This window comes from Lytechinus variegatus, chromosome 2 (genome assembly GCF_018143015.1).
Source record: "Lytechinus variegatus isolate NC3 chromosome 2, Lvar_3.0, whole genome shotgun sequence".
In the NCBI taxonomy this organism is placed as follows: Eukaryota; Metazoa; Echinodermata; class Echinoidea; order Temnopleuroida; family Toxopneustidae; genus Lytechinus; species Lytechinus variegatus.
In genome coordinates, this window is record NC_054741.1 from 73,575,292 (window position 1) to 73,601,624 (window position 26,333).

At 36.1% G+C, this 26,333-nt stretch overlaps 1 protein-coding gene across 5 annotated transcripts in view; it reads left to right on the plus strand.

Annotated features, from left to right (window-relative positions):
• Positions 1 to 5,248: 5,248 nt before the first annotated feature.
• LOC121408970 (mediator of RNA polymerase II transcription subunit 15-like) overlaps positions 5,249 to 26,333 on the plus strand; it is a 36,526-nt gene continuing 15,441 nt past the window's right edge. For 2 of the 5 annotated variants that reach the window (XM_041600717.1, XM_041600719.1), the window contains exons 1-7: positions 5,249 to 5,464; positions 13,473 to 13,560; positions 19,339 to 19,393; positions 21,360 to 21,419; positions 22,637 to 22,792; positions 23,710 to 23,895; positions 24,239 to 24,447. In XM_041600717.1, coding sequence (XP_041456651.1) covers positions 5,358 to 5,464; positions 13,473 to 13,560; positions 19,339 to 19,393; positions 21,360 to 21,419; positions 22,637 to 22,792; positions 23,710 to 23,895; positions 24,239 to 24,447 — 861 coding nt within the window. In that variant the 5' untranslated portion in view covers positions 5,249 to 5,357. Of the gene's footprint in view, positions 5,465 to 5,638; positions 5,658 to 13,472; positions 13,561 to 14,284; positions 14,376 to 19,338; positions 19,394 to 21,359; positions 21,420 to 22,636; positions 22,793 to 23,709; positions 23,896 to 24,238; positions 24,448 to 26,333 lie in introns of those variants that run through there. The other 3 variants (XM_041600718.1, XM_041600720.1, XM_041600721.1) reach the window with 3 other exon arrangements.

A 26,333-nucleotide genomic window follows, 5' to 3' on the forward strand; every position in this document is an offset into this window, starting at 1 on the left:
CGGATAAAACGTCTGACAAGTCCTTTCATGAAACGCTTCCCAGAGCACAAAAACTTAAGGAGTGGGTGTGGGGCTTCCAAATTAAAATAAACACACTTTTTTGTTAGCCTAGTTAGAATACATCCCTAGTGGGCATACTTGAAGTCCCAGTAAGAATCTACTATTAAAAACAGCATCCAAGCCAAATTGATCCTCAATCAAGAAGAAGCTGCACGTTATTATAGAAAGATGATCATTATTTTGTGTGTGTGCTTCAGAAAAGTAACGAAATATTTTTCTTCTTTATCTCATTCAATAAATAAATCCATCTATCAAATATCTCTGTGTTCATGTGCTTGATTTTATTGTCCGTTTTATGCCATATACATAGGCGGATCAAGGGGGCCCGAGGCCCCCCCCCTATTGGCGGAGCACAAAAAAAAAGAAAAAAAAGGGGGAAAGAGGAGGGAAAAGTAGGAGAAAAAAGAGGAGGAAGAGGAGTGAATAAAATAAGATGGGAGGAAGACATGAAGACTTGGAAATAAAAATAATCTTTCATGTCACTATATAATTTTTTGCTCGCGTTTCGCGCTCGCATTGCCTGTTAGGTGATTTTCATATCTTGTTCAATATGGAGTTTAGATATCAAGTTTGGAAGTCAATATACATAACATATTTTCCTTCGGAAATCGAACTTTCATTATTTTGTGTGATTTACAAATTAATTTTTAAAAAGTGCTCTGTAAAAATGTAAGTTTTATGGGCTGAATATTTACACTCTCTGCTCGTGCTGCGCCCTCACAAATTTTTATTTATCAGGTTCCTATTATTTTCGTGTATTCCATAAAGTTCCAAAATATCCCTTTTCAGGTCTGATTGTCAAAACGTAGTACAACTAGCGCGCACGCTCGCATTTTGATTGGCGAGTTATGTATGTCTCAATATTGATTATACAACAAACTACTTAAAATCCGCTTTTCATAACAGTCTATCAAAAATTTTGGCTCGCGATCTGTGCTCGCATTAATTGTTAAAATATGTTAACTTGATGCATCCTATTTATAATTATAAAAGTGCTTGACATTTCCAGTTTTCAGGCCATAATATCATCAGATTTAGCTCCCTTATTTGGCATTAATGAATAAGATATTAATTTAATAATTAAATTGTCCCTAATTTTGTTTCATCTCGCACTTAGCAAGAGGAATAGGAAGATCGTCATCATTTTCATATGCATGTCTTTAGGATGTCTCGGTTAAAACTATGAATTCAAACTCAAAGTAATAACAATTAAAAAATATATGCTCTTTGTAAAGTGCGATCCATATCTACCGTCTCACAATTTTCCTATAAAGTGCTTGAAATATATAGCTGAAATTGACTCTTTTTTTGAGATCGGAATATCAATTAATTTAAGCTCGCGCTTCGTGCTCGCTTTGATTTTCATAATATAAGATGAATTTAGAATGCCTAGATTCTAGGTCTGGCACGCGCGCATGATTATTCAGATAGTCAACTTGTTCTATATTTAAATCATTATTGTCCCGTTTTTAGGTCTAAATCTCGATTTTTTCTGCTCGAGCTCCGCGCTCGCATCAATTAATACTTGTCCTGTTCACAATTATAAAAATTGATTAAAATTTTACATTCTTTATGTAGAAATGTCAACATTTTGAATGTTAAAAGATGTAACGTCTTCATGGCTAAGTGCAAGCAGTCCATAACAGGTACGTTTTCGATCAGTTCAAAACGTATATAATATTTTTCTGCTCGCGCTATGCGCTTGCATTATTTATGTAAGGAAGATCCCCACTTACTCATCCTTTTTCATAATTAAAAAAAGATATAATTTTTTTGCTCACGCTTTGCGCTCGCATCAATTGTTTAGTTATATCCCTATTCTGTTAAGTTACATAAAGTGCTTAGAATTTCCATTCCTTTGGTAAATATGTCAAAAATTTTCAACTCGCGCTTCGCGCTCGCATTATTTGATTTGTTGAAATATGTAACGTCTTCATGGCTAACAGCAAGCATGTCTTTAACAAAACCTTTTCCTTTTCTGCTCGCGCTTCACGTTCGTAGTAATTATTCACTTGCATGCACATCTTTTTCAGGATAACAAGCAATGTCCAGAATGTTCAAAATTTTTGGAAAATATACAAAAGACTTCCCCCAAAAAATTGGCTCGCGCTTCGCGCTCGCATTATATAAATAAGGATTGTGGTATTATATATTAATGTTCATTCATAAGAAGTGACCATTAGGACTACCCCTTCAAAAAGAAAAAAAAATCCCGGCAAAAATCATAAATTCGAGCGGCCGATCGGGGAAAATATGGCTGGAAAAAAAATTCCGGACCCCCCCCTATTAGCGAAGGCTGGATCCGCCCCTAATATATATATATCTATGGTTTATGCACACTTTCCTGTTGCAGGAAGAGATATTGGGGCATTTTAGCAATCACTTTGCAGATGCTTCCTATAACGCAGAGAAGCTTTTGTCAAAACCCTTCAAAACAAAAAAGCCTTTGTCGAAAATCATTGAATCAAAACAGCTGCAGCGTCGTCATGGACTTTGGCAAACGACATATATATTTGCATCTTTGTCTCGTCCGGATCTTAAGACGATGTACTGTCAGCTAACTTTCGACACCCAAATCACTTGCGTACCTACGGGGGGGGGGGCAAACTGCCCCCCCCCCCCCTGACGAAGTTGAAGACTTTTTGTTTGCTTGTCAATTTTTTTTCCTGGTGCGACATGTCCTTTATATCCTGTTTAGGATCTTTTTTTTCTTTGCGGACGATTTGCCCCCCCCCTGTTGAGAATCCTAGGTATGCGATCGACCCAAATCTATCATTTGTGATTCGACGGAATTTTAATAGATTCTGAACGTTGCAGAAAGTTTCTGCGCAGTAGATGCTGAAAATACGCTGTAATGTTTAAATACAACTCCAGAAATCAATCGTAAGTTAAAATCAAGTTGCGTTTGGTATTTTTTTTTTGGGGGGGGAGGGGTTTCAACGTTTTCTGATTATATTTCCTGTCAAAATAATGATATACACTGCGTATGCGATAGCTTTGTCCTGAATTCTATCATATTTGAGCGGCCGATCGGGGAAAATGTGGGTGAAAAAAAAATCGGCTCCCCCCCCCCATTGGTGAAAGCTGGATCCGCCCCTGCGTAGGCACCATCTTCATACAATAAATCAATATAACACATATACAGGGGGAAACACTGAAAAACACTGTTCAAAATAATGTTCAATTACCGCTGCTGAGCTCAAGCCCGCGATTCCAGCAGCCACTGCTTTAACCCCCAAAATAAATTATTTTAAAAAGTTTTAACAATGTACTTAAAAGTTCCAACAACAGATGCTTGAGCTAGATTTTACTGCAGCCAGTCTTTAGACTTATAAACAAAAAGTCATTCAGGTTTTTGAAGTCCTAGATTGTTTATACGTTTTGGATAAGCCGTAAAAATGGGAGGGATATCAATATCAAAAGTATTTTATTAGCATTGATTGCACACTAAGAAAAAAAGGTTCAACTTTGCACCTTTAAAGTTACAGACCAGGGTCCTGTAACACAAAGGTTAGCGATTGATCGTACGCTTGATATTCACGATTGCTTGTCCATTGTAGTCAATCAACGGAATCAAACGTAAAAAAATTCTACGATCATTGCTAAACTTTGTGTTACGGCCCCCAGATGTCAATCACACTGGGTGCACCTTTAAGATGCAATTTAACCTTTTTGGAAAGGTGCAACTTTGCACCTCTGAAAATTAGGGAAAGATCGAGTTCCATATGCACCTCAACCAATAAAAACAAAAGAATGTCAGGACTTCCGGTTTGTTTACTTTTTTAAGTGTTGCTTCCATTGCTTGGGACTTGAACTCACCTCCAGTCGTTGTAACTACAGTCAAGCCCGGGGGGGGGGGCACTTCCATTGACGAGTGGATAACATGCGCGACCAAAAAACACGTAAAAAAGATGTTTTTTTCAAGATAGGGCACCTTACGTACGTAACGTAATTTGTAAAAAACACTAAATTACTGGGGAAAAGGGTATCTATTTCGCTAGGAAGGCTACGTGTGTAGGGTCAAATTCGCGAGGGTATAAAAAGACTAAAATATTTTATAAAGGATGACACTGTTTGCTCCGTTAATACTACGTGTTAAGAGTTCGATTTGAGCGAGGTGTGTGAGGTGGGGCCGTTTTAGGTAAAGGTAAAACCGACGACTGTGACTATCGCTGTACTTTTTTTTTTTTAGCTAGGGGTTCAATTCAGTGAATATTTGCCAAGGGTATTGTTTTTTTCCAATAATTACGGGTAGGGTTTCATACAATGTCAGAATATGGAAAATACGTGCTTAGGGTGCTTTTCACGACGTCGCTCATGGTATCCACTCGTGGTCCCCCCCCCCCCCCCCAATTAAGACCTCTTCCACTAATGCTCGAATACTCGCTGAATAGCTCTGCACCTTTTCCTGCAAAGTTGCATCTTTCTTGCACCCCTATTTGTGTGGCGGGGTGTGCTGGGTGCTTGGTGTTATCATTATAACTCATGCATTTTCCCTGAAGCAATTAAGGGTAAGCCCTAACAGTACCCCCCCACGCCCCCAAAGGTGCAAATGTATAGGGTGATTATTTATACCCCTCATTTATACACGCATAAACAACATTGTTTTTTAAAGCATATGTTATATGGCCCTGGGAAGTGGGGATGCTGGATCCACGGGTGCTTTTCCGGGGGGGGGGTGCCTTTGTGTGCATTATTCTCCGTAGGCAGTACTAGCCCAATGTATAAGCACAATTACCTTCGTTTTGTAGTGAAAACTTTTTTTTCAGTGCTGGTCAAATATTCATCAGCACCGTCCAGAAAAAATAAAATTTCCAGCTATATAGGGCCCTCCAAGCATGTAGATTGATTGATTTCCGGGATTGATTATTATGATTATGATCAAGGTTCAACCTTATCAGTCGTTGGAGTTTCGCAAACTTTGCAACAAGCCTATAACTATAAGTAGGATATTTCATTCACCTTATTGATTGCCCAAATCAAGCATTTGTTTTTAAAGGCGTTTAGATAAATTTGCACCTTTCAGATTGTTTAAGTTGTGAACAGTATTTAATTTTTTGATTTTTACATTATTTTGAAAATGATAAAGATAATCACATTCACCCCGCCTGCACATCATAGAGCGCCGGGCTATTGCTTCGTTGTGCTCCAATATTTTGCCATTCAATTTTGCAATTGGCTGTTTCGATTTACCTTCACCATACAATTTCTCGCGTCGTCAGATTTGGGCAATAAACTGATATTTCTCGTGCAATAAACTTGTTATTATTGTTAGAAAACCTGAAAATTTACACGAAATGGCGACACCTGGAGCTGGAGGAATAGGTGCTGCGGGAGCAGGAGGAGGAGGGCAAGATGGGAATTGGAGAGCAACTCAATTTAGATCAAAAGTCGTTGGACAAATGTAAGTCGTTCTGTATTAATCGCTTGCAGTTTGACGGGTTTGTTCGGTTACCGGTTTGTTCGGCTAGCGCGCCGCGCTGGACGGCTGGAGCCTCATACCGGGTACTGCACTGTCAGTGAGAAGCTGCAGCAGCAGGCGCGGAGTTCAAAGATCCTGAACCTATGAGTAGTGGTTGAGTTTAGCAAGAAAAATGGTTTGCATTTTCAGTTTCAATAGGCCAAATGTTTGCACTTATCTTATATTGCCTTTTTACCCCATATTAGGCCAAGTAAAAAAAGAAAGTAGTTAATCGTCCAGGTTTTTTGAGAGCGGTGATGAGGGAGGTCCTTATTATTTGCTAGTATTACTATTTTTTGTTAAAATCGTTGTCAGGCCATGTCAAGCTCGAAATATGTGATCGTTGCATGCTCAATATTAATAATAAATGAGTAGAAATATATATGTATATATATATATATATGCATAATATACAATTGATTGGAAATCTATGGAAATGTATTATGTGATAAAAATCTATTGATGTATTTATACTGATGTATACCGCTACTGTAATGCTAATGATTTAAACATTATTCTTGTAAAGGTAAAAAATGCATGGGGGTGGGGTCATTTTATTACCATGGAGCCATGTTTAGTTTTCCAGAGCCAATCTCTTTTTTTTTTAGCTCTGGGCATGGTTTCGCATCGCAGTTTTCCAGCTGCTTGTATATTCATTTACATGTTGTTTAATACTGTTCAATTTTTATTCATTTTTAATTGATATCAAATGTTAAATGATGATTGACTTAATTGTTCACATAGGCCTAATGTTTATTATTTTCATGTTTGTAACTGTAAGTGTTAGATACTAATTTTTACAATTTTCCATCAAATTGAATAGCTCAAGGAAGAATAAAGTTTATCAAATTTGAACAGAATTGGCACTTCTTGGAATCCCATTAATTATTTTCAATCTTCATAAAGAATAACCCACTTGAAATTATTTTTTTGAATATTCAATGCACTTTCTGCTGACGTTAGAAAATTCAATTCATTTCACAAATTCACATGTTGCGCCAGCACAGTCAATAACATCATCCCAGCACACAAATCATGCATTACCCAACAGAGTCACAACAAGCAGTCAATCACCGTAACACACATCGAAGTACAGGTGCTATCACTCACCAAAAACCCTGCCGAAATACAAATTTACGTCATTAAAATTGATTTTTCTGCGCCATATTTCCAAAGCATGCGACGGATTAGTTCAGATTCAGGAAGCGGGGTCCCCGAAAATGCACTAAAAATGAAGAAATCCGTGATCTTCCCCAGTTTGCAAACTTTATTTTCACGCTAATTTATGATGGTACCTTCAAAATTCCAATAGAAAAACAAATCAGAATTTTTTTCTTTCTTGCAGTTACGGCGATATTGGACTTTGCAATTGTTTTTGAAGCTGCGAGAGAGATCCCAAACCACATGAGAGCAAATTGCTCGCCAATTTTGTAATTTTTTTTCGCTATTCACTTCAGCAGCCATAAAAATAGTAAATATCAAGAAAATTGATGCTGCAATGAAAAAGGGAACATCAAAAAAGGAACATCCCGATTTTTCTTTTTTTTTTTTAGCCAATTTTTGAAAAGAGTAAATATCAAAAATTTCCATGCGGCGGCCAAAATAGATGCGCGCGAGGACGATCAACTACTTTCTTGTTTTACTTGGCCTTAAATCTTTAAGTTTAAAACTGCTACCAATCACCACTGATCAATACAACACAACACAGACAAAGGGATGGTCTGGGCTGAAAATGTTTATATCGTAATACATAGTCATAGTCATAGAGTAGAATTCACAGAGCAAAATGCCGAAAATTTCATCAAAATCGGATAACAAATAATAAAGTTATTAAAGTTTGAAGTTGAGCAATTGTGAAAACAGTCGTCATGAATATTCATTAGGTGGGCTGATGATGTCACTTCTCCACTTTCCGTTTTCTTATGTTATTACATAAAATCATATTTTTTTCATTATTTCATACTTGTGTGAATAATACATCTCCCTTATGATGAAATAAGATGCAGCAATGAATATCTAATGCTCTAAATCAGTTGTCAATCCAATTTACTTGGAGGAACAAATTTGAATAAACCTAATTTCATATAATAAAATACAAAAGAAGAAGTGGAGATGTGACATCAGCCCACCTAATGAATATTCATGACAACTGTTTTCACAAAATATTGCTAAACTTCAAAATTCAATAACTTTGTTATTTGTTATCCGATTTTGATGAAATTTTTGGCATTTTGCTTTGTGAATTCTGCTCTATTTATTAAGCTATACATACTTTCAGCCCGGACCATCCCTTTAACAAACAGATCAATTTTTTATTCTGACCAAATCCACTCACACATGCATTTACTCATACTCACGGGACTAGGGTAGATTGTGGTCACAATAACTAGGAAAGTAAATTGTGAAAACAGAAATTATGCACTTACCACGATTATATGGATGAAGGTCTATTGTGTGGCAGTATCCTGACATGGAGGCACAGACTGGAACCTCAAAAATGAAAAACTCTGTCGCGGTAGCTCTCTTTCAGAATTCATAGCAAAATGGCCGTTCGAGACCAGTACCGAGGGTGTAGGGCGCATGCTCAAATTTGACCAAGTCTATTGTGCTAGTGCTATAGCCTCGGTCTCGATCGGCCATTTTGTTTTGAATTTTGAAAGAAGAAGTGCTACCGCAACAGAATTTTTTTTGTAGAGGTTCCAGTCTATGCCTCCATGTCAGGATACTGCCACACGATAAACCTTCATCCACATAATCATGGTAAGTGCATAATTTCTGTTTCCTAGTTATTGTGACCACAATCTACCCTAGTCCCATGAATATGAGTAAATGCACGGTGAGCTCCCTGGGTTAACATATTGTGAGGTTAGTATTAGGTCATTTTCAAACGTGAGTGACACGACAATCGGAGGGGGTTTAGGGCTCATATCTTCAAACTTAAAGATAATGAATCAGTCATGACTACTATATTATATACAATATAGGACTGGCATGGGCCACTACGAGTTTGATTTGAATTCAACAATTTGTTTAGTAGATATGATTAAAAAATGGTGCGTGAGTGACACGACAAATTTTGGACATGGGTTTCTGACCATTAACACATATGGTTGGATTCGTGCCCAAGTAGTTGTCAAGGAATACTGTGAGTTACAGTAAATTGACATAAATAGTGTACCTATCTAACACATATAGTCAAAATCAATCAAACTTTCTCTATGGAAAATGGTACCCTCCTATATACCGTGAGTGACACGACATCAAAAACGTGAGTGACACGACAAGTGCAAAAATACAACATTTATCTCAACAATGAAAGTATTTTTGGCATGATGTACAAGAGTAAAATACCATTAACCAAAAAAGAAGCTTAATTACATAATTACTGCTTTCTTAAAAGTTGATAATATGTCATCCTGATGTTTTATTCTTGGTTTATGGTCATATTTGCCCATTCCCTATACCATACCGCATTATTGTCACACTCGGGCTTCTACCACTCTCCTCTTCGGAGGAGGAGGCACTTGAAGGAGGTGTTATGTGGTCTTGGCATTGACATCTCAAACATTCTTTTGAGGCCTTATTTCATTCAAAACTTTAACTCTTAATCTCTGTCTGTATATTAAAATTTACAGGTTTACAATTCAGCATCCACAACGGATGGAATAATTTTTCCTTGTAAGAAAGGTATTCTCAATAGTCACTCACATCATCTGGCATGGTCTGGTAGCCAAAGATGTCAAGTATGACTCCTTTTTCTTGAAATATTGGATACAATATTATCCTCCTTTAATATTTTAGGCATTTTCCAAATAGGGCATGGCAGTTTCAATGTCTTTTTTGGGTACCAAACCACAATTACATGTACATTGCTGCACACTTCAGATGGACCATCAGCAAATCCTCGAGAACTTGGGGATAAAGGTATACTCATCAAGCATAGGTTTTCTCCTGAACACTGCTTGTATGTGGACCCTCCCAAGGCAGTAGGCACTGTACCAAAATTCAGAGCTGTGCTTTAAGCAGGAATCTTGCAAGCGGCTTTTCATTGCTAATTATTTGATCATATACCAAACCACGAGAATCCAGGGACAGCCACAAGGTGAAAGATGCAGTCAGTACCTGATTCTTGCTGTCTGCTACTATTACCTACAACTTCAAGTCATTAGCCTTTCCTTTCCTAAGCCCTTGGATATCACACTAAAATCCAATTCAGCATCCCCAACCAGGCTCCCTTATACCTCAATAGCTTTTTCCCCTCGAGGTCCAGGGTACCCCCCCAAAAAAAAAATGATCTACCGGTATATGGCAACCCATCCAAAGTTGCTCAAATCAAAATGTCTCTGTTGGGACTTGTTGGGACCTACATGAACATATATACGGTAATTTTGTTGTAATGAATATGTGTAAATGCAAATCTGCTCTGAACACACATCGGCCCGCTTACGTTAGTTTGCCGTTCAGACCCTACATGTAGTTAATCACTAGCGGTATGAATGGTGGCAGAACAAATAATGATTTTGAACTTCGCATGTAGCTGCTTCAAGCAATATCCAAAATGTGTTATCAAATCTCAGTACATTCTCACCTGAAATGTTTATGTTTTCTTGCAAATTTGTTTATTTCATGTCCTGGAATACATGTACAAGCTTTATGACAAATGAAAAGGTTGATTTGATCAATCAGAAGGAAAAGAATTTTTTTTTTCTGAATTTGAAAAAATGTTTGGTATTCATGGAGATCTCTTATATCTCCTACACCACTTTACCACTAAAATTTCTGCAAATTTCAATATAAGATCCCTGACTTTTTGAGGTTTTTTAATGAGTATGACAAAAAAAATAACATTATAAAAGAAAGGTGAACTTTCTGCTCATTTCTGTAAATGGAGACAGAGGTATGACTTGAACCATCACCAAATGCATTGTAAATATGTCAATTGCTAAAGTATAGTGGTTTTTCTCTTGATACATTCATAATTTTGTGTTGATTATGTTGTTATATTCTTAATCACAGTACATTCACCAAAATATGAATTAGGATCCGAGTCTTCACACCAATGGAAAATTGTCAGGATTTTTTTAAACCAAGGCAACCATGGAGAAGAGAGAAAATAGATGAACTCAATGTCAAATCCAATATTTCCATAAAAAGGAGTGAAATTAGGAAAATGGAGGAAATTATTAGCCTAAATTAGGCCTAAATGATGTCAGGAAAAACATTTTGACTGTATCCCTGGTAAAATGCTTCAAAAATTACTGGATGTCCTTTTTTATACACAATATAATACCGTGAGTGACACGACATTTCGTGAGTGACACGACATTGTGAGTGACACGACACAACTTTAACAGTTAATTTTAGCTTTACCTTAACACATTGGACCAAGTTACTTTATATACAATAAGGTACAGGAAAACTGTATTTGCTCCTGTACTGGGATAAATTAATTTTCAGAATACACAGCTTGAAAAAACTTTTTGTATTTAAAACGTGAGTGACACGACAACCAGTTTTGAAAACTTTGAAACCCTATTTTTTTCAGAAAAACACTTAAAAAATTTTTTTTTGCTATTTAGGAGTTAGATACAATACACAGCTTGTATCTTGCAAACACATGCGCTTCTAATACAAATTTTACATTGTGGTAGGCAATATGTGAATTTTAGTGCAAAAATCAACATTTTGCAACATTTAATTTCCCTTGCATAAAATTCTCTATATCTCAAGACATAATTAATAATTTTATGTAACTGAAATGGAAAAATATAATTTAAGATGTCTACTTTAAAAAAACATTAAAGCCTAATGATTTCTAGCAAGTTTTAATTTTCACCCCCATGTCCACTTTTGTTTGAAAATGACCATTAGTATACTAACCTCCGTGGGTTAACACCATGAACCGCGTTTAGCAGTGGATTTCCAACTAGTGGGTCGCGCATGTTGGGATCTCACTTCTGGTGTCCACAACACACGACTTCCATGGCTTGATTTTTCTGTGCGCGGCGGCATGTAATGAACCCTTGGGTGGACCAAATCATGAAATTAATGCTTATTTCATGATCATGCCATGGCAAAGATGAAAAAAAGTTGACTTGACCTTAATTATAGTGTATGTTGTATTTTGAACCTAGACTGGTATACATGTACCTACATTCAGATGATTTAGATTACCGTAAGATATTTTATTGACCATATTAATATATCAGGTACAAATGGAAATTCAATTAGTTCGCACAAGATAATTAATAATGTCTTATGATATACATGTACTAAGTTAGCCGGGAGGCTCTTAAAGAGTAAAATCATTCACTACCATGCTTACTCTCCATGGAGCCAGTGATTTTCCGTATAATATCCAAGCATGGAGCTAAATAGCTCTATTATCAAAGGGTTCATTACATGCCGCCGCGCACAGAAAAATCAAGCAATAGAAGTTGTTGTGGACACCAGAAGTGGGATCGCAGCACGCGCGATCCCACTAGTTAGAAATCCACTGCCAAACACGGTTCATGGTGCGAGGTTAGTATACTAATACTAACCTCGCAATACGTGTGAGTGTATAATATCATTATCATGTGTACACAGGTTGGGTTATTCTTAAAATTTAGCATGTTTAGGGCACGCAAATTCAACTTTTTCTATGAGTTCTAGCCCTAAGTTATGTAAATGGTTAGGCCCGGGTTGGAACGGATGGAATACTGGAATCTGTCCAATGTGTGTGGGTTCTGGTATTCCAATAAGATAATGTAATACATATTCTTCTAAATATCTGAACATAATTATGAACATAATTATCGAGTACATTCAAACAACATCTGAGTACATGTAAGTTTTATTCAGTCTTACCAATCATAACCCAGGAAATGAAACCTGGGTTGTGACTGGTAAGACTGAATAAAACATACTCGATAATATAATCTGTGACTTCTTTGTACTCCCCCATTCGTGAATTCAATTATTGATATACCGGATTTTGACCGATGCAATTCTGGCAGATTCCGGAATAAAAAAATTCCGACATGACTCAGGCCTATAAATGGGCTAGAACTTCATTCCCCCCCCCTTAGGAAATACATGTAATGGTTACATTTTTAAAGGAAAATTAATAATGAAATTATGAAAAAGGTAATAAGAAAATGAGCAATTACTCACAGATGTTATTGACACCATCTTGTCGTTTTCGTTATTGGAGCCTAGCTACGACATGTTTCATATAGAGGGCAGCAGCATTATGAGCGGTGCTAGATGAAAAAACAAAAAACAAAAAAATTTGTGAATTGGCCGATAAATATCATGAGTCTCACCTCAATGCTAGAATGTCCCGTGCGCTAGACCATTTATCATTGACTCAAGCATGACTGAATCAAGAACACTTTACAGTGTATGGTAATTTGGGCGGGACAACATTATTCATTTGCTGCTGTCTAATTCTGACTCCTTAAGAAGAAAAAATAGATTAAAATGTTACAAAATAAAACATAAGCCTTAAATTCTAGTATTTTAGGATAACATCACTTTCATGTTTAGCTCATTCCTATATTTACAACACAAATGAAGAATTGAAAATGATTAATCAAAATCTTCAAGGTCAATGTGAGGGGCATTCAGGTGTAACCTTGGCATCTGCATCCACTGCCATGGTATTGGTGGCCTTGGATCAATCACTATAAGCCTTGAATTTATTAAAATGTACCTAAAATGCTACATGTAGACACAAATAAGGACAATCACTAGAATTTTAAAGTTAAAGAAAATAAAGTTAATAATAGTTCAAGAAAAAAATGAAAGATATTTTTAGATATTTGGAAAATTACTATGAAATATTTTCTTTCCCTTTGTTAGGAATATAATTGGCTTTTATCAACTTTTTTTTCTGAAGCATTGGCAATGCATTCTGTTTAGTTTGTTGTGCTAACCAATTTGTCCATTTTTGTATTTCTCTTTGTAGCAATGATGCTCTACGAGATGCCTGCAACCCTATTGAGAAATCAGGTAGTGAGCTGGAGGAACATATCTTCAACCGGGCCAGGGATAGGGTAAGATTAATGGAATTCACATTGACATTTAGGATTAACCATTGTAGGGGTCCATCTTATATGAAATATTCAATTCAAAGATTGAGTATAATTTCAGGAAACTTCAGATTGATGACTTATGCACGGCTTGACATTTTTTCTTTTATGGTGGCCAGCAGGGCCCCTTGACTAAGAAATCCAGGTGGCCAAATGGAATCTTCGGTGGCCCGGATTTTTAGTATAAAAATTGAAATAATACTTAAGTCTAGTCAAATGAATATCAATGCGAGTGAAGTAAAAAATAATGTTACTCTGCAATTGTGTTCTTCGGCTTATATTATTACAAATAAATGTAATCACATGCCTTATTTGAGTCAATAATCATCCCAAATGATACACAATATTGATAACAACATCCAAAATTCTAAATTAGCAGTAAGAAGTGTTGGTAAAATAGACAGTGGGGTCTGAAGCCTTTTTTTGTTTTCCTCAATATTTTAATGCACTATATGTTCTCTCAACACTGGTAGTGATTAGTAAAGTCTTAGCAAGTAAAACCTATTATTTTGAAGGTGATTTCACTGGAGACAAAGTAAATAAGAGTCTGTGGGAATTAAATTACACTTGACTTTTTCACATTAAATCAATGAATAAAAAGTACAATATCATTATTCCACTGTGGTGAATGTTCTATACACTAGCTAAAATCATCATATGCTACCTGCCCTTTTACAAAATTTTTGTATTGCAATGGAGAGACTGTGAACACACACACGCACCCTCACACATAAGGAGTTAGGTGTCCATACCAGGCAGCCATTGCAGGTTATGAATTGGTAAGTCTTGGCAAGTAAATCTTACTGTACTTGAGGTTATTCCTTACAAGATCAGAAAGACAACATAAAATAAACAGACTGTCACTCAGTTAACAACATGAACTTCCCTTTTTTTACTTAGTGAAAAAGATCTTGCTGTGTATTCTTTTTCTGCATAATACACCTGCTACATGTAAGATATAATCATGACTTGGAATTACCCAGGTAACAAAATTAGTTAGTTAACCACTAATAAGACTTAGAGAGTATGAATAATTACATAGAAAAAAATGCAAGGGAATACAAGAAGATATTAAATATCTTACTGTACATACCTCAGGAAGTGAGTCTATCTGACATTTCTGTCAAAAGTGCTATGAGTGACTGTCCTTCAATCAGCTTCACTGTGGGTGGCAGTGTTGTCCTCATGAAATGTCAGAATCACTTTCTGATATAGAGTCACCTTCTGCGGACCCATTCTGGTCTCCTTGATCAAGCTCACGAAGTGCACCACAGATTGATGGCTGGTATGAGGTCAATTTCTTCAACAACAGTTTTGACTTTGACACGATATTTGAAGTTTTATGGACATCTAAGACCTGGTGAAAACCTAGTACGAAATCCCTGTGGGATTTCGCTTGCTGAAGACTGCCAATTCTGGCGTAGGTGTAAGAGAATCAGCTCTGACCATTTCAATGTGAAGCTTACTGCCTTCCAATGATAAGTTTCAACTCGTTGAAGTCTCCAAGCCAAGTGACACAGAACCTCTGCATACAACAAAAATCTCGGCGATTGTAGACTTAGCTCCAACCTTCACCTGTGTTTCGAAGATTCCTACTACTGGACTGATTCCTCAGAGTAATTTGAAATGCTGACATTTGCTGACTTGAGAGCATAGACTAGGAATAATTTCTTGTAGGTGCTGAGCAGAGCTACAGTATTGACACATGAGAGACAGTGTCACTCAAAAGTCATGTGAACCTTCCTCAGAATGCTCAACTTCATGATTGATTGACTTTGTAGACTGGGTGAGTGTTCAACTTCACAGTCAATACTCTGGGCGATTCAAGTTCATCGGCTCTACTATGAGCTTTGTGAACTTATCTGCTCTTTTGACAAACCTTGGCTCGATGTCCAATCTTTCCACAGCTGTAGCATTTACTCTCTCCTGTTGTACATCTTTCATTGAATGCATGAGACAAAGTTTCAAAATTTCTGCAACTGTTTCTCTGTGTGTTTCTGCTCTGTCTTGTTTTTTCCTCTTCCCTCCTCTCTACCTTCCTTTGTTTCCTTTCTTTGTAGTTCATACACCTTCTCATTGTCACTTTCATATCCCTTTGCGATTGCATCAGAGTCTTGCTACATTTTCAATGCATCTACTGAAATCAATATTTCTGAAGATTCAAGTCTGATTCTAACAGTAGCCTCTCAAGAGTACAATGATTGTGACAGCCTTCAACCATCTGGTGTTGTAACATTTCATCCTTCAACCTTGCAAAAGCACATTCATTACAAGTTCTTGCAAGGCACTTACTGAGCACCTTTTTCGTCTGGCCTCCGTTTATTTTGTGTGAATCTTTATCTCTCAGCGACTATGTTGATTCTATTGCTGCTAATGCCTTCTGGTGTACATCAATAGCTCCTTGAGCATCATGAGCAGGGCGTGGCTCTGATGCTGCTGTAGAAATGTTTAGGGAGTAGAAAATTGTCTGACCAAACAATGTAAGAAAAACGACCTTTTCCTCTCAAATGAGAACTTACTGCTTCCTGAGGCAGGTAGTTTTCAAACTTTTAATTTGGATATCGTAATGTCCATGGAGTCAATAGAGATCCATGATTTTGCAAGAAAAATAAAGGTGGAAGTATTGAGTAAAACAGGAACAGCCTCGGATTGGAGGGTTAAGAGGATTGCTTGGCATGTGCAAAAACATAAGAGAGGTGGCGTTTCAACATCAAGACTTGTTGTATTTCAACTGAAATAATTTCATATATTATTAGACCAAGCCTGAATATAACAGCAGTTTTGTTGATTGTTGAATGTTCTCATTATACTAGTTTTCCTTCCATTGAAATAAAAAATATGTGAGTTCAATTCAATGTTAGTTTGTGGATCTCTTATATGAATGCTAACGTCTTTGATTTTACCATATAGAGGTAATCGTAGTGGGTTAAAATAATACCTGAATTGTCTATCCAGCACCCAGGAAGTTGTATTGTTGGGCTTAAACTAATCCAAGACACCATTTCTATGGTCTTGGATGCCCTTAGTTTGGACCTAATGCCCCCTCCCATTGGCCTTGTATATTTATGTGCACTTTGTGTTTTTATTTTTCCAATTTTATTGTGATAGAGAAATGTGCTCTACAGAAAGTTGGCCTACATGTAGCCATATAAGCATAGAATTAAAGGCCTAATCATCAACTTCATGCTTTGCTTTAGTTGTAGTAGCAGCAGCGGCGGCAGCAGTAGTAGTAGGCCTACATTAAAGTAGTGGACTTAAAAGTAATACAAGTAGTTTGTTTATTATATTTGGGTGTTATACCCCTTTCCCTCTATCTGCAGATTTATTTTGAGGATCAGATCTATATGGCCATGCATCATGAACTTGACACACAAGAAGGTGGTGTCGTTTTGCTTTTTCAAATTTCGTTTGGTTTAATGTATGATATCTTGGTTGAATGGGGAGATTATAGTCATGTTATTGGTGTCATTTGAAGCTGATTATAAACTCTATTATGGTTGATAGTACATGTTTCACAGTTATGCACAGCTTATGCACATTAATTTTTGACACTGCACTCGTGAAAAAGAAAAAGACTCTAGGGTAGTTAAGTAGTGATGGAAGCGGTACACATTGCCTGCTACTCATGGGATTCTTGTATTGTTACATGTAGTACTAACATGCAACTTTGGTTTTCAAGGGGCTAGACCTTTGATTTTGGTCTCATTTTACAGGTACATACAACAGGTACAGTATAATAAGATACCTGACTCATACCTCTATACACTTCATAGAATCATTAATTAATTATGATTGGCTTGAAATTTTAAGTAAAATTTACATGTATAAAAAGCAAGAAATTTTGGATATTCGAAATTTACATAATTTACATCTGAAATGAAATTTCTTGAGCAAAAATATTGTAAGAAATGAATGGTATGGACAAAGAAAAAATATTAATGTTTTAATAGAAGTATATTCAGGGTCCTAAAAAGTCAACAATTTCACTCATAATATGTGAGTAGTTCACCTATCTCATTTGAATGTTATTTTTGAATCCTCATGACAGTTCCTTTCAGAAAAAAATATACTTTTGTATCATGATAGAGCATTTTTTTGTTCAAAGTTACGATCATTTTTGTACTGGTGCACAATCATTGAATATCGGTGATGTAACACAGATAGGGCGAGTTCAAGAAGTATGGCCATATATCTAACTGATATCAAACAAATCTTGTGATATTTGTTATGTGAAAAAGTTTAATTAGCGTAGGGGGGAGATGTAAATTTCAAGTGTTTAATCTGTTTTCACTTGATACAAATACCCTAAAATGACATTATTTTTAACTGAAAAGTGAAGTGCAGTACACATGTACAGCTGCCTGAATTTCCAGGAGATAGGTATGACATGCATCCTGTTAGAAACCAATTCTGTCCTGTAGGAAGTGAGGGTTTTCACATGAGAACAAATTACAATAGGCTCATCTTTATCAGCCAAAGTTAGAAAAAAAGCAAAATAGTATGCCATTTGGTGAAGGGCTCAGGATTTGGCTCTGGAAAATTTTAAATCAAACAAGGAGTTCAAAAGTGTGTTTGCTTTGTAATCCAAGTATATTGTAACATTCAATGTTCATTGTTCCAGCGAAATATCTACTCCCCCCACTCACTCGAGCTAATGGAAATGTTTTTTTTTTAAGCCCGAAGAGGGCTATCAGGCTAGAATATCAATATGGAGCAAACATGTGTGATGGAAAATCCACCTAATGTTTAATTTTTGATAATTATTGATGAAGTTATTGATAGCATGCTGGTTCAGCCATACCCAAATGCTAAAAACAAGGAATTATGAGTGGGAATGTTTTAGAATATTCTAGGCCCGAGTCAAACCGGGCGGTCCATCGGTGCCCACCCGAGGCCGTCGGTCACAGGTGCAATTTCTTCCAGACTGCTATTCAAATAACAAATGTTCTGCTTTTAAGTTTTATATAGCACTTAAAGGGGAAGTTCACCCTGAAGAAAATTTTGTTGTAAAAATAGCAGAAAAAATAGTAAAAATTATTGGTGAAGGTTTGAGGAAAATCCGTTAAAGAACAAGAAAGTTATTGGAGTTCAAAGTTTTGGATTTGTGACGTCATAAACGAGCAGCTGCTTCATGCGTTATGTAATATAAAATGCATGAATTTCAAATTTTTATGGTTCCTGATGACTTAATTATGTTTTCTATTCATGATCGGGTGTGAAATGATTTGTCTATTGATATACAATAGGTACAGTGAATACCATTTTTTATTTTCTGAGAAAATGACATTTCATTGATTTTTTACCATTCGCTATGTAGGAATGCTGCTCGCATATGACGTCACAAATCAAATAATTGAAATTCTAATAACTTTTTAATTATTTGATGAATTTTTCTCAAACCTTCGTCAATATTTTATATTATTTTTCTGCTATTTTTACAATAAACTTTTTGTCAGGGTGAACTTCCCCTTTAATGCATCAATGATGTCTCTTCAAGCTAGTATCACTCCAAAGTCATTCAGATTCTGGCTTGTGAGTACATGATATACATGTATGCTTATCCTCCTCTCTTTAATACAATTTTATAGTCAGATGTAGTTTGTTTGTAATGCATACATTATTTTTTTGGGTGCTCTCGTGTGAAAATGCTATTGGTGACCCAAACCAGAAGTCTACATTTAGAATGTGCTACGTGGTCAACTTCCTTTTCCATTTCTTTTCCTATATCTTCCTGCTATACAGGACAGTTATCTGAGTCTTGTAGCACGTCTTATTCTCCATATGAGAGATAGTAATGGTAAGTTTATGAATGTAACAATTCTTTTAATATCTTTCATAAAACTAATTACTGTATAATCCATTTTAGTTCTCATTATCTATTTGTTTTGATGTTTCAAGGTATTGGTGCTCCATTGTAAATTGTTGTTTAATGTCTTCAGTTTTTGTTTTTGTTTTTACTTTTTTGTTGTGACTCTACAGTGCGATTGTAGGTTAAGTGTCAGATCACCTTAGCATACATGTATGTCACAAATTTCTTTTGATGGATATTTCAGACAAATTATTTCCATGGCTAGCTCAAAACGTTATTCAATAAAAAGAAGAGACTTTGTCATTGATTTCAGAACTTTGGCATTTATGCACTGAATTTATAAATTGATAACACTAGTATAGAAGCAAGTACATAAATGAGGTTGATAAACACATTTTGGTATATGAACCTATTTTCAATGACAATTACATTGTATGCACATTTTATAAAATTACATATACATATGGATGGATAATTGTGCAAATATTATTGGCTACCATTATGATATGAATAGATTGTTTGTTTAATGCCTCTAGCCAATCATTGGTTAACACATGTTATAGCCATGACCTTGATCTGTGGTGCTATTGATTATATTCAGAAGCAGATAGAAACAACTCCAAGTCTCCATAAAATGTATTTTCTAGAGATTAGGAATTAGAATTGAAAGGCATAACAGTTGTTTTGATGGAACATAAAGAGGACAGCTACAGTATATTGCTACACCGATGTGTTTGAATCAACTACCATGATTCTCCTCTAGAAGTGAATTAAGATGGTGCTTTTATTAAAATTGGCTAAAATTCTGTGAAAGTCATATGTACTGCACAAAGGAATGGTCATTTTGGATTAGATACATGTACAAATCAGCATAGGAAATATATATGAGGGCGACGGGCGATGTTGCCCACATGACAACCCAAATCACCCCCCCCCCTCCTCCCCGGAGGGGGCACTCAGTATACATGTATAATGCTTAGTGGGTATGTGCTACGGAGGGGACCCCCATTTTTACAATCAAATTTCCATTTCAAGGCATAGCATTTTTGTCTTATTGAAAAAAGGACAAAGAAAGCCGCTCCAAAGCATAGCATTTTCTTCTTATCGTGAAAAAAAAAGAAAGAAATCCGTTCCAAAGCTTTGCATATTTTTCATTACGCTGTTCCAGCCGCATTGATCCGCTACAGTGAGCCGCAATTTTGGTGAAAAGCAACCGCAGAGCACTGTCCAACTATCACCTCTGCGCTAGCGCAACCGGCGCCCGTGCCGCCGGGCTAGCTGCATGCACGTATGCCCGTTCCGTAGGGATGCATACGCACTCACACGCAGGCGACCCGTTCCAAGGACCCCCGTTTTTACAAACATTGGTCGTGTTCCCTCCTCCCCCCCCCCCCGATCACCCCTAAAATTCACCCAAAATTCATGCTTTGGGGCGACCATTCTGTCTAAAGTCATCCCAAGATCTTCTTCAGACAATCTGATGAGGATAATCGTATATTAGGAAAGTACAGGTAGCAACAGCAATAGGGTTGATCTTATAATTACCATTATCAAAATGCTTTGTTTCCCTTGTTGGAGGAAAAAAAACATTTACACTTCAAAATGTGGAATTGTAAATATGTGTTTATGGACCTGTTCCCTTCTATCACTCCAATGATCAATTTCAACCATGCATAAAACTGGTCTGTATTATGCACTGTAGTTATAAAGAGGAAGCATAAACAATTACTAGTACACCATTATAAAGGCATGATCAAATCCTGGTTGTACTTTGCCAAATCATTTGATGCCATTTTCCTGGGAATAATTCAGGAAGTACTGTTGTTTTAATCATATTTGTTTCATAATGCAGTGTTTGGTATTGTGCTACAGTAGATGTTTTATGAATGTGCCATTTATTGTAATTGATGCCCTTTGATCATATTCTGTTACTACAATTTTTTTTGTATGTCAGCTGCTAAAGAGAAGGGTTTGCCTGGTAGAATGACTCCGAACATGGCTGGCCAGCAACAAGGTAATATATATTAGAAAATTCTTGACAGATATTTCATGAACTGTTGCCAATTACCATATACTGCATGATGTATGCAATTGATAAAGTGGATGTGCTTATTATGCCAGCGATGTAGTGATTTGAATTGTCATGTGTAGAGTGGAGAATTTTCTTTTGAGTGATAATTTACACACCCCACATGTGAATTCTCAGTTCACATCTGTATTTTAACACTAAAGATTGACTTTTTTATTAAAAATATTTATGATATTTGTGTAAACATATTAGTTGTACTATGAAAAGTCATCTGAAAAATTGTGTACTGCTATTTCTGTAGGATGTATGTCTAAATTGTATAAAATCTTAGCCAATATTTGAGCACATGCTGCTTATTGTGGTCCTTATGGCAGCATTTTAGATTTCTTTGTTAGATTTTGAAAATGATTTATTTTAATATTTACTTTGAAATAGTGTAAACATGTGATTTATAGTTATAAAGAGTAAAATAATTGTCTCAAGTTGTTATATTCATGGGAAATATTTTTAAGCTATAAAAATCTTTTGAAGAACAATATCTGAAGATTGATCCATTCAATTGCTGTTAGAATTTGCTGTTGAGTGTAATATATTTGATCCAATTATTTACAGTTTCATGGATTTTCAGTATTTGATTTAAGGCATGTATTTAGATTTATGTTTTACAGAATGAATCATACATGTATGCTTAGGTGTTACCCTACATTTATGTCTTAAATACCTTGAGTAATTTCTTTTGAAATAACACTCATTTTCTCTTTTCTCTTTCCTCTTGTTCTCATGTTTTCACTTTTGTCCTTTCCTTCTCATTTATCTCTCTCTCTCTCTCTCTGTAGTATTTACTTATCTATGTATCTACATGTCTGTCTATCTATCCATCCATCCATCCATCTATATCCCTTCTTCATTCCTCCTCCCTTTTAAACAATTGTTACGTTGTCAATTTTGTCCTGATTTTATTGATCTCTAAATGTCCATATTAAGTGTATGGTCTTTGAATTACATTCATGTACAGTGTATAGACCATTTGTAGATGTAATCGCTTTTAAAGAATTAGATGAATTTTTAGTTTCAAATAGTCTGCTATCTAGAAAACCAAGGGTTTTAATTATGTAAGAAAGTTATACCATGGATGGTGGTGGTACATGTAGGTCCTTGGTTGTATGTATAAACATGATTGAAATCATTCTGTATATTTGTAGATCCTATGGTAGCTCTGCAGGGACTAACACAAATGGGCCAGTCCCAGAGTCCAGGACCTGGTCTTCAGATGCAGCCTAACCCCAATCAGATGGTTCCTGGTGTTGGTAACCAAGGAAATAGGCCTATGATGAGGAATCAGATGGGCCAACCTCAAGGTGGGTCTTGGTCTTATTTTGGGACATAAAGTGATCCGGGCATTATCAACTTTTCATCTGATTTGGAACAAAATTCTCTTCAGTTTTCCTTTGTTAAGCATTTCTCCTTTATTTGCATCATTAATACCTAAAGAAAACCCTTTGAATAACTGTGAAGTCATATATTTAATTGTAACTGAATACAACCATTGTAGTTTCTATAAACGTGCAATGGTGATCTTCTCCAGGATGTTCTACATGTATGAGAGTCATCTCATATCTCTCTGACAGTATTCTTTCCCCCTACATTAATTTTAGGTCAAACATATGTATGCCAAACATTCTTATGACTACATGCATGTACTGTCTGCAGAGATGTACATGTTCTTATTTTCTTCAATGCTACAAATAACATGGAAATGGCCTAAAAAGCGATTCAATTTTCAGACCATTTCTAAAATTGCTGAATGCTAGTAAGATAGACGTTAGAATTTGTGCAAGTATCATGTTTTAAATGTCATACCTAGTCAGTATCAATAGTGTCTGTAGCCTCATAATCGTTTTACTGGATAAGAGTTTATCAGGGGCCCGTTGCATAAAACTTTTTACCTGAGTTTCTGCCCTGTGTTAAAGTCAATGGCAGAAATCAGACTAACCTTAGTTTTGAGTTTTTACCAGAGTTTTCTCAGGTAAAAAGTTTTATGCAACGGGCCCCAGATATCACTAGTAATAAAACAGTATTGTAAAAAAAAATACATGTGTACCTTTTCAAGAAATTTGAAACAAAAGATCTTAATGATACTTTCAAAAATGTTGTTCCTAAGAAAACATTTTGTTGTGTGTCAAACTGTTGATGTGAAAAAAATAACGTTTTCTAATGTCGTCACACAGATATGATGAACCTTTTCAGAGACTTAATTCCTGTATTTCATCCTTAGGTGGCAATCTGATGGACCAGCGTCAGCAGCAGCAGCTACAGAACCTTCAGAAGATCATGAGCACCCCTAGCCAGCCTGGTGGTATGACTCCTGGTTCGGGGATGCATCAGGTAGTTTCACAAGCAGGTCCAAATCCATCACAACAACAGTCTCAAATGCCTCACTACCAGGGTGATGGAGTTGGAGGTAAGGTTTTAAGGCCCAGGATATGAAATCAAAGTAAATTTAGGCTCTTGTCTAAAGTTGTTTAAGTTGTTATTCTGGTTGCCTCTTTCTTATAAGTCAAGTATAATAACCTGTAAATAGTATTCTAATCTTAATTAACATGCAAAATCTGCAACTAAATATTTGAACTTGATAAAATCAATATGATAAATTGAAATTCAAACATTACATTCGTTCAGTTACACTGAGCAAGTCAATGTAAAAATTACCTTCATATTATTAAAGTTACATGTATGTATAATATGTTCAGACTTTATGTCATTTATCTGAAGAAAAATGTGGTTTGCTAATTCTTATCTTTCAGGAATGCAACAAGGTGGGTTTGCTGGTCCAGCGGGAGGAGGTGGGAACATGACCCCCCAGCCCCAGACCGGTGTCATGCCTGTAGGTCCTCAGGGTGGTCCAAACCAAATGCATGGTATGCAGCAAGGTGGAGGCCAGATGGGCATGCCTCCAAACAACATGATGTCACAGCAGATGAACCAGATGGTAAGACCGCAACAGAACTTTCAGGTAAGTCCTGGTCCCACTCACCCAAGACCAATAGCTGTTCTATGACTTACCCAATACTAAGTTCTTTTTCACATCTGATTTCACTTAACAACGATCAAGTAACGACCTTCATTTGGTCCCACTTGCCAAAAACAAAGTCTCATTTCTCATTTGGTTTAGTACCAAATGCCATTTCCTTTACTTATTAATCTGGGTTGCAGGAGACGAGGCCTTTTTTTGACCTGGTATTACAAATATAGTCCTGGTCATACTCTCCAAAAACCAAATTATGTTCCTTATCTAATACTTCTTACTCAAGACCATGTCATTTACACACATCTGGGTTGTGCTTGCATGAAGACCAAGTCTTTCCACTCACCTCCTTGTCCAATTCATCTAAGACTAAGACCTTTTTTTTTACATTTGGTCATATGTATATCAGGCCAAGTCCTTTCCCCGTTAATGACATATTTTTACGTAAATGTCTTGGTCCGTGTCAAAGACCAAATATTAGCCTTTCCTCTTGCCTTGAGTAAGTCCTAATCCTTGTCTCCTCACCTCATTGTGGTTTTTATCATTTATGCTTTATGCATGTATGAATCTGGCATCATACACAACTCATTTAGCAGCAGATCTGTGTTTGAAAAAATAAAAGCAGAACATTGATGAGGAAATATAGGAATCGGTTACTAGCAATTTGAGTTATTTCTCTATGTATCATTTGATGTACTAGGTGCAAAGTGTATTAGGTTGATTGAAAAAAGGTAATTTGGGCTGGGTTTTTTTTTTTTGGGGGGGGGTAATCTGACATGAAAGAAAAGAATAGCCTATCTTCATTATTCATTTGCTTTTTACATATTTACTTGATCAATGTAAAACATGCTTTTCTTTCATGAAATGTCTACCAATATCATGCAAGATGGCTCTTGAACATTTAAGTGTCGTCCATGCTTTGATATGAGTAATGTAATATATATGTGGTCTGTTTTAAGCCAGGGCCATTTTGTATTCATAAGAGAAACTATTCTGGTATATTTTCGATCCAGTGGTAGCTTCTATGGAATATTTGATTCCGATTGGCTATTGAGAATTGTTACCATGATAGTCACCACTTGGTGGCAAAGATACAATAATAGTAACTTTTATAACACATTGCACATATTGGTGATTTGATTTAGATTTGAAGTCCTGGCTTCAAACAGGTGATATGTGACTGTACACATGCAGTGCTCTGTGACATGTGTTAGACTGCCATTGTGTTTGTGAGATTTTAAAAACCCTAAAGTCACCCAAATATTGTTTTCAAGTGCATCCATTTCACTCTTGTTTACCTAGGGACCTGTTATATCCATGTTGTGGACATGACAAGGTTTCATTCAACGAATGCTATAGTTACGATAAATAAGACAGCCTATTTAAAAAAAAAATCAGCTCAAGGCTGCTCATATACCTCCTGATCTCTTACCCAGAATACAACATCATTATCATGTAGTCTTGGAATATATACCCACTGTAATGATGGATAAGTCTTGGCTACTCTTTTTAACATTCATAACACAGTATTTTGCTAAGACACACAAAAAATGACTTTTGACCTCCATGTATTTGTAATTTTCTTTAAATTAGATAAATTGGTCGTCAATTCAATTCAATAATGGTTTATTAAAACATACCTCGCAGCCAAAGGCTGAATAGAAACATACCAGGAAATAAATTGTTGAAAATTAAAAAAAATCATACATTCTCATCAATAACTTAGTCCACTGAAACTTACAAGATATTTTCATTTATTTCATGAAAATGTTGTAACCTAAAGCACTCTGGCCTTTGGCAGGATATTAACTGAGTGATTGAACTCCATGCAAGACATACCCCTTTTACATTTATTCCCTGGTTTGCATTGACTG